At 40.2% G+C, this 9401-nt stretch overlaps 1 protein-coding gene across 2 annotated transcripts; it reads right to left on the bottom strand.

Moving 5' to 3' along the window:
* Positions 1–4788: 4788 nt before the first annotated feature.
* Positions 4789–8901, bottom strand: LOC139403161 (GPI-linked NAD(P)(+)--arginine ADP-ribosyltransferase 1-like). Of its 2 annotated transcripts, XM_071146863.1 has the most exons (3): positions 8769–8901; positions 5891–5920; positions 4789–5649 (listed from the first exon to the last, which is right to left on the bottom strand). In XM_071146863.1, exons 1-3 carry the CDS (start codon positions 8850–8852, stop codon positions 4945–4947), a joined length of 819 nt encoding a protein of 272 aa, XP_071002964.1. In that variant the 5' UTR covers positions 8853–8901; the 3' UTR covers positions 4789–4944. The 2 variants fall into 2 exon arrangements, with proteins under 2 accessions (XP_071002964.1, XP_071002965.1); XM_071146864.1 differs by lacking the exon at positions 5891–5920 and having other exon boundaries at positions 8769–8832.
* Positions 8902–9401: the final 500 nt, after the last annotated feature.

The following is a 9401-nucleotide window of genomic DNA, read 5'->3' as shown; positions in this document are numbered from 1 at the left end:
TCAACACCTTCTACTCATGAGACCAAGCCCATGCATATACAGTTATACAAACTTGCAGGAGAGACAATAGTTCCAGTGTTTTCTAAGGGTTCAGCAGTAATTTTCCACTCCCGTGTGGCTTACAGTGGTATGTCTGACTTGTCTTATCTCTTTCACTCCCCTGCAGGGTTCTGTGTCTATGAATCTCTTTTAGCCTTGAGGCCCTTTCTCACAGACACCCTGTTTTGACTGTAAACAACTCACACATCTCTCATACCGTTTCTTATAAGAGGCAGAGACTAGAAAAGAACTGTGGAACAGTATTAAACCTTAGAATTAATATATTGATAATATGTGGTCCAGGACCCTATAAATGTAGTGGGGGAGGGTCTTATAGCCCTTCCCCTTCTATTAATACAACATAAGCATAATTCATTATTATAATACATCAATCATTTGGTGCAGCCCCTATCATGACCCCAAAGTGAACCCCATCACCAGCTACCACAATCTGACTGAAGAGAACCCATATTCAGGCAAAGCTTTTTGTTATAGGTGAGAATCAAACTATGATAAATCAGATGTAAAATCAATAGTAATTATATATCAATGGGTTTACCTGCTTAGTTTCTCACTGCTTTCACCTTTGTTCTTCAACAGAGCAGCATTTTCAGGAGGGATGGAGACACTTTTGACTCCAGTTTGTACTTCCTCTCTACTGAGAAGAAAACCGGGGAGGAGAGCAGACAGGACTGTCTGGAGAGAGGAGCAGACCTGGTGATCACAAACAGCAGAGAGGAACAGGTGAGAGAGAGAGAGAGAGAAAATATACGTTTCATCAGTACACTCATATTTGGGCAGTATTTTATAAATATATTAAAAGTGACAGTTTTTTTATCTTTCTCAACAACAGATATTTCTCTTCAACCTCCACCTGAGAGCCTGGATTGGTCAGACTGAACCTGTCACTGAGGGGGGACCTTGAAGTGGGTGGATGGCACATCACTGACCACAGCGTGAGATATTTGAACATTTTACCTTGTTAATTGAAAATAAAAAACCAATGATATATTGCTTCCAATCATGTTAAAAAAAAGAATGTTTCGATGTCATTCAATGAGAACTATAGATGTGTCATAGAAACCAGGTAATATTTACATATGAAATCTCTCTCTCTCTCTCTCTCTCTCTCTCTCTCTGAATAGGTTCTTAGGGCCTTCATCTGACACCGCCTGGTATAGAGGTCCTGGATGGAAGGTTGGCCCCAGTGATGCACTGGGCCGTACCCTCTACCCTCTGTAGTGCCTTGCGGTCGGAGGCCGAGCAGTTGCCATACCAGGCAGTGCTGCAAACAGTTAGGATGCTATCGATTGTGCAGCTGTAGAACTTTTTGAGGATCTGGGGACCCATGCCAAATCTTTTCAGTCTGCTGAGGGGAACAGGTTTTGTCGTGCCATTTTCACGACTGTGTTGTTATGTTTGGACCATGATAGTTCATTGGTGATGTGGAGACCAAGGAACTTTAAACTCTCGACCCGCTCCACTACAGCCCCAACGATATTAATGGGGGCCTGTTCGGCCCGCCTTTTCCTGTAATCCACAATCAGCTCCTTTGTCTTGCTCACATTGAGGGAGAGGTTGTTATCCTGGCACCACACTGCCAGTTCTCTGACCTCCTCCCTATAGGCCATCTTATCATTGTCGGTGATCAGGCCTGCCACTGTTGTGTCATCAGCAAACTTAATGATTGTGTTGGAGGTGTGTTGGGCCACGTAGTCATGGGTGAACAGGGAGTACAGCAGGGGACTAAGTACACACTCCTGAGGGGCCCCAGTGTTAAGGATCAGTGTGGCAGACGTGTTGTTGCATACTCTTACCACCTGGGGGTGGCCCGTCAGGAAGTCCAGGTTCCAGCTGCAGAGGGAGGTGTTTAGTCCCAGAGTTCTTAGCTTAGTGATGAGCTTCGAGGGCACTATGGTGTTGAATGATGAGCTGTAGTCAATGAACAACATTCGCACATAGGTGTTCCTTTTGTCCAAGTGGGAAAGGGCAGTGTGGAGTGCGATTGAGACTGCGTCATCTGTGGATTTGTTGGGGCGGTATGCACATTTATTGGGTCTATGGTGTCCGGGAGGATGCTGTTGATGTGAGCCATGACCAGCCTTTCAAAGTGTTTCATGGCTACCAACGTGAGTGCTACGGGGCGGTAATCATTTAGGCAGGTTACCTTCACTTTCTTGGGCACAGGGACTATGGTGGTCTGCTTGAAACATGTAGGTATTAGAGACTCGGTCAGGGAGAGGTTGAAAATGTCAGTGAAGACACTTGACAGTTGGTCCGCGCATGCTTTGAGTACACGTCCTGGTAATGCATCTGGCCCAGCGGATTTTTGAATGCTGACCTGTTTAAAGGTTTTGTTCACATTGGCTACCGAGAGTGTTATCACACATTCATCCAGAACAGCATCACAGCCTGTGTAGTAAGATTCAATCTTAATCCTACAATGACTCTTTGCTTGTTTGACGGTTCGTCTGAGGGCATAGCTGGATTTCTTAGAAGCGTCCGGATTAGTCTCCCGCTCCTTGAAAGCGGCAGCTCTAGCCTTTAGTTCGATGCGGATGTTGCCTGTAATCCATGTCTTCTGGTTGGGATATGTACTTACAGTCACTGTGGGGACGATGTCGTCGATGCACATAATGATGAACCCGATGACTGAGGTGCTCTACTTCTCAATGCCATTGGATGAATCCCGGAACATATTCAAGTCTGTCCTAACAAAACAGTCCTGTAGTGTTGCATCCGCATCATCTGACCACTTCTGTATTGCGAGAGTCACTGGTACTTCCTGCTTTAGTTTTTGCTTGTAAGCAGGAATCAGGAGGACATAATTATGGTCAGATTTGCCAAATGGAGGGTGAGGGAGAGTTTGTATGCATCTCTGTGTGTGGAGTAAAGGTGGTCTATGATTTTTTTCCTTCTTTTTGCACATGTGACATTCTGGTAATAATTTGGTGAAACTGATTTAAGTTTTCCTGCATTAAAGTCCCTGGCCACTAGGAGAGCCGCTTCTGGGTGAGCATTTTCTTGTTTGCTTATGGCCTTATAGAGTTGGTTAAGAGCGGTCTTAATGCCAGCTTCGTTCTGTGATGGTAAATAGATGGCTACGAATAATATAGAGGAGAACTCTCTTGGTAGATACTGTGGTCTACAGCTTATCATAAGGTGCTATACCTCAGACAAGCAGTACCTCGAGACTACTTTAATATAAGACAGTGCGCACCAGCTGTTATTGACAAATAGACACACCCCCACCCCTCGTCTTACCAGACGTAGCTTCTCTGTTCTGCCGGTGCATTGAAAATCCAACCAGCTCTATATTATCCTTAATGTTGTTTAGCCACGTCTTTGTGAAGCATAAGATATTACAGTTTTTAATGTCCCTTTGGTAGGATAATCTTAAATCGTAGGTTGTCAATTTAATTTTCCAATGATTGCACGTTAGCAAGAAGAACGGATGGCAGTGGGACTTTACTCGCTCGCCTATGGAATCTCAGAAGGCTTCCCGATCTGCGGCCCCTTTTCCTACATCAATTTTAAAGCAAATGACGGGGATCAGGGCCTGTTCCAGTGAAAGCAGTATATCCTTCTCATCAGACTTGTTAAAGGAAAATGTTTCCTCCAGTCTGCGGTGAGTAATTGCTGTTCTGATTTCCAGAAGTTATTTTCGGTCATAAGAAACGGTAGCAGCAACACTATGTACAAAATAAGTAAAAAGATAAGTTACACAAAACACTAAAAAACTAACAAAATAGCAGAATGTAAAACGTCAGCTATGTTTCCTTTCCTCCACATAAAATGTGATACATTTTAAAGTTAAATGACAAGTATTTAGGCTATATTGAAGCTTTAGGTTCTAAGTAGAGGAATAGCCGCTCGGATCAGAAAGCAGGCAGAAGGTGTGTTTCCTTTCAAATGGTACCAAGAAAATGCATATCCTTGATTCAGGGCCTGAGCTACAGAGAGTTAGATTTGAGTATGTCATTTTTGGTCAAGATTATTTTTTTTTAAAAGGGGGGATATCCCTTAATACAGGATCAGTACAATGTTAAGAAAGAGGCTATCAAATGTCGACAAATATCAAGTTACCCATTAGATAGAGGGAGAGGGAATCAGAGGGAATCAGTAACATAATGGTGAATATAAACACCATATTGATGGGTTGGAGGGAATCAGTAACATAATGGTATATATACACAATATTGATGAAGGGAATCAGTAACATAATGGTAAATATACACAATATTGATGGGTTGGAGGGAATCAGTAACATAATGGTGAATATAAACACAATATTGATGGAGGGAATCAGTAACATAATGGTGAATATAAACACTATATTGATGGAGGGAATCAGTAACATAATGTTAAATATACACAATATTGATAGGTTGGAGGGAATCAGTAACATAATGGTGAATATAAACACCATATTGATGGAGGGAATCAGTAACATAATGGTGAATATAAACACAATATTGATGGAGGGAATCAGTAACATAATGGTGAATATAAACACAATAGTGATGGAGGGAATCAGCAACATAATGGTGAATATAAACACAATATTGATGGAGGGAATCAGCAACATAATGGTGAATATAAACAAACACGGTACACATGCTAACAAATGTCAACAAATCACAAATTACAATTTGATTCAATGTCGGCAAATTATACTTTTTTATAACTTGATCTTAATCTGAGGCAGCAATAAGGGTTAAACAGTCTTTAACAGGATCATTACAACTGAAAGAAGGAAAGTAAACATTTTTTATTTTTACAGATGACTTAATCGTACATTGGTGTGGGAATGATCAGTGATATACAGTAATTATCAACACATTATAGAGCGTTATGTAGCCTTTTCCTGATGTGCGGTTGAATGCAGAAAAGCTGCTTCACAGGTTAGACTTTTACTCCATTTTGCAACTTGCAATTCAAGTCACTCTGATGTCCAGTGTTCACTAATGTGTAGACGACTTCACACCACAGGTTATTCTCTGGTGACTTTGTCTGGATGTTGGTCACTGTGAATACCTCATAGGGAGGAATTAAGACTTCTCTCTCTTCTGTAAATACAGAGTAATGTGATATGTCAGCTCCAAAACATGTGGTGATCTCAAAGCAGGACGTCGCTCCAAATGAATCTCTACCTATTTTCTTGTTTAAAGTGCTCGAGGTGAAGGTGCCGAAACGGATATATTCTTTGACATCATGAAAATACACATTGGTTCTACGGTAGGTGGTCATGCATGTTGTTTGCCTTTGTTTGAGAATCTGAATGGCTTCAGTTAGATAGAAGTGCAGGGAATGGTACTGGAATGTTGTCCCATAATTAGATCTACCATCTCTAACTTCTCTGTTGAAGTCCGGGTAGATCTTAGGCTCTTCATTTGTGTACACATATATAGCTTTGGAGTGTTCATCTTGCAGACCATGGATAGACGGTTTGGCTTTTTCTTCTGCTTCCTTCCAGGCATTATTGAAGTTTGTACTGGTTTTCTTCTCACGTGGGAGGTAGTCTGTGTTCACCTGAATGCGCATGTTCGCTCTGCAGCCAACGTATTGATCATCAATAGATTTAGGGGCCATGTCCAGTGGGAAAGGATTCTGTAAAAATAACATTTAGTTTCAATACATTGCTTAATACTTACTAGGTCTCTGTTTCTCCCCATGAATTAAAAAAAATATATATATATTTTTTTTAAAGGCGGCTAACTCTTTTGTGTGATAGATTTTGGTCGTTTTCATACATATAGTGACATTTATGTCCTTGTATCATGTGTGGACATTTTGAATAAACACTCAATTTAACAGTTGATTCACACACTAACTAAAATTCCATACCCACCATCTGTGGGTCCGGGTTCATGGTAAACATCTAAGGAAGGAAAAGAGGTGATTTTAGAACAGCCAGAGGGAGCCTGGACCATTTGGGCTAAGAGATGTAAGAAATAAGCCCATTAAGAAAAGGATTCCAGCAGAGATTCGATGGGAGCAATTGAAAGATAAGAAATGGGTTAGAATAGTATCTGGGCAGCTGTATTGTAGAAGTTATGGAAGTGGGATAATTATGTGGATGGACTTTTCCTCAATAATGGTTGTTTGCATGGCTTAATCATTTTAATTGGTAAATTAGGAAAGAAATGGGATTTAAACACCCAGCCCTGCATGTAGAGAATCCTCTGTTGTACAGGCATAGAGCTCCACATCAGCTGTCAGAGCAGCTCACAGATTATTGCACCTATACACAGCCCATCTGTACATAGCCCACCCAACCAACTCATGCCCATATTGTTATTTATTTTTTTGCTCCTTTGCACCCCAATAGCTCTACTTGCACATTTATCTTCTGCACATTCATCTTCTGCACATCTATCACTCCAGTATTTAATAGTTACATTTTTATTACTATGCCTCTGTGGCCTTTTTATTGCCTTACTTCCCTAATCTTACTTAATTTGCACACACTGTATATATATATTTTTCTATTGTGTTATTGACAGTACGTTTGTTTATCCCTCTGTGTTGTTTGTTTCGCACTGCTGTGATTTATCTTGGCCACGTCGCAGTTGTAATTGAGAACTTGTTCTCAACTGGCCTACCTGATTAACTGGCCTACCTGATTAACTGGCCTACCTGATTAAATAAAGGTGAAATAAAAAATAATAATAAAAAAATTGAATGGCGGAGAAATTTGTGTAATGGAAATGTGTAGAAAGAATTAGATTGGTTTGGGAGGAACAATTTGGAGTGATAATAATAATAATAATAGTGTGTTTTCAATCAAATAAATGAGTTGTCCCTTATCATGTTTGTCTGACTTCTACGAAGATTTAAATACACTTCAACCCACATTTCTCCAAGTTATCACCATCATTGTAAACCGTGGTTATTTTGTTGCTTTGAAAATCTGAAATTATTCATTTTATTTGATGGTGATGAATTTACATTTGTCCCTCCGGTTTACAGTTAAGTCTGTTAATCTGAGCTCTCTTTAATACTGTTAAACTTGTATTTTTTTAATTACTTTTTAAAAAGTGTAAAAACAAGTGAGCTGCGTTGACTTTTTTTGGCCGTTATCTGGTGTTTTGTGGGGAAAGTGCTTAGAGCATGGCACGTCAACCCTGTTACCTATAGATAGAAATGTTTTATCTATGTTAAATTCACATTTTGTAAAGTTCACATTCTCTATCGCACACAACCAGCTTCTTTCCCCTGTCACAAGTGGAGTTATGGCTGATTTAAGATGAAATAGTCCACCCTGTCACGGTCAACCCTGTTACTTTAATTGTCACCTTTTATAGTTGCTTTTCATGCTTAATACTCTGGAGATGATAAAACATTTGTTTTTTTAAATTAAAATGATTGTGTTCTTTATGACAGAATGTTAAAATTTGTTGAAATAAATAGTTATGTTTCACTGAATTACTCAAAAGGCCCTTTATTGATGGCCCAACACTTTTAGGGGTCACACTCTGATCTGTTTCACCTGTCTTTGCGATTGTCACCACCCCCCTCCATTGTCGCCCATCTTCCCCATTATCCCCTGTGTATTTACACCGGTGTTCTCTGTTTGTCTGTTGCCAGTTCACCTTGTTTGTCAAGTCAACCAGCGGTTTTTGTATCAGCTCCTGCTTTTCGCCAGTCTTTCTTTTCTCGTCCTTCTGGTTTTTACCCTTGCCTGTCCTGACCCTGAGCCGCCGCCTGACCAATCTGCCTGGGTACTATTTAATGAAGCTGCCAGTTTAGGACTTATAAGGTGTCTGTTTCTCAAAATAAATGCTCTAATGTAATTGTCTTCTTGCTCAGTTGTGCACCTCTTTCTATTCTGGTTAGAGACAGTTTGCACTGTTCTGTACACAGCGTTGTATGAGATATTCAGTTTCTTGGCAATTTCTCACATGGAATAGCCTTCATTTCTCAGAACAAGAATAGACTGACGAGTTTCAGAAGAAAGGTCTTTGTTTCAGGCCATTTCGAGCCTGTAATCAAACCCACAAATGCTGATGCTCCAGATACATAACTAGTCTAAAGAAGGTAAGTTTTATTGCTTCTTTAATCAGAACAACAGTTTTCATCTATGCTAACATAATTGCAAAGGGGTTTTCTAATGATCAATCAGCATGGGCCTCTGTATGCCTATGTAGATATTCCATGAAAAATCATCCATTTCCAGCTACAATACTCCTTTACAAAATGAACAATGTCTACAACGTATTTCAGATCAATTTGATGTTATTTTAATGGACAACATTTTTTTGCTTTTCTTTAAAAAACAACGACATTTCTAAATGACCTCAAACTTTTGAACAGCAGTGTATATTCTCTCATATCAGATAAAGTCAACAGATAGTAGAGGAACTTGAGCTTTTGATGATAAACTCAATCAGACCTGGTTTTCAAATATCGTACAAATAAAGAAGTGCCATTTTGATCTTGCCTGGCTCAATAGACCAATAGAAATGTCCCATCTGGTACTTCAGGCAGACTCCAGAAAACACTCAAAGTATTTGAAATAATTTTTCATGTGTGTAAACCCATGTCTGTTGTCAATATAGATGATCAAACTATGAAGCTTAACATTTCAAATAATTAATTCAGAATGAGAACTGTATGATGCAGTAAACAATGTTCCACTATAGATTGTGTTGACTATTCTGGAACCCCTAATCTTTAGGGGAAGACAACAATGACAGTTGCATATGAATCAAATAAAATGATCTCACCCGTCCAAAGTAAAGACCCAGGGTCAACGCCATTGCTACCGCCCCCAAAAAAATTATAATTACGACTACGCACGTTTTCCCCATATCTTAAGATGTTATGAGCCTAGTCAATATGACCTGTTGACTCCTCCAGACTTCAGTCAGAGCTATGGTAACACGGAGACAAGGAAGATGAAGAAGAGGAAGAAGAAGCCTTTATCACAGGAAGCTGGGGAGCAGCAAAATTCAGACAGAGGCAGAAAGGATATGACAAGTGCAGATAGACTGTATGCAGATTCCTCTATTGTTCAGCTTTAGGACTTGTGTGTTGCAGACTGAACATTTCTACTTATACCTGGTCAGATTTCTGACTTTACAAGCAGACATGACCACAAACCATGTTCCCACACTGAAGCACCAAGATAACACGTGCACAAAGTCATGCAGATCTTCGTGTCTGCACACGTACACATGCATGCAGATGTACACAGCTCTACCTTGGTTCACCACAGGGCCATTTGAAACTAAAAGTGATGCTGCTGAGAAAGAGTTAATGTTCCCCCTTCCTGTCTTTCTCACGCTCTTCTCAACCCCAAGTCAAACACCTCAATGTGTGCTCAGTCAGTTGTCATGGTCACAAGTCTCTGAGGTTGT

Source organism: Oncorhynchus clarkii, unplaced genomic scaffold (assembly GCF_045791955.1).
Source record: "Oncorhynchus clarkii lewisi isolate Uvic-CL-2024 unplaced genomic scaffold, UVic_Ocla_1.0 unplaced_contig_7924_pilon_pilon, whole genome shotgun sequence".
NCBI classification, from domain to species: Eukaryota; Metazoa; Chordata; class Actinopteri; order Salmoniformes; family Salmonidae; genus Oncorhynchus; species Oncorhynchus clarkii.
Note: the sequence above shows the minus strand (reverse complement) of the source record. Positions and strands in the feature narration are given on the sequence as shown.

Bases quoted from the DNA above. Each gene is read 5' to 3' on its own strand.
- LOC139403161 (XM_071146863.1), bottom strand. From the start codon at position 8,852: ATGGGGAAAACGTGCGTAGTCGTAATTATAATTTTTTTGGGGGCGGTA. The intron at 5,921-8,768 runs GTGAGATCATTT...TTCCTTCCTTAG, and splicing joins TGGGTCTTTACTTTGGACGG to ATGTTTACCATGAACCCGGA. The intron at 5,650-5,890 runs GTGGGTATGGAA...TTATTTTTACAG, and splicing joins TGAACCCGGACCCACAGATG to AATCCTTTCCCACTGGACAT.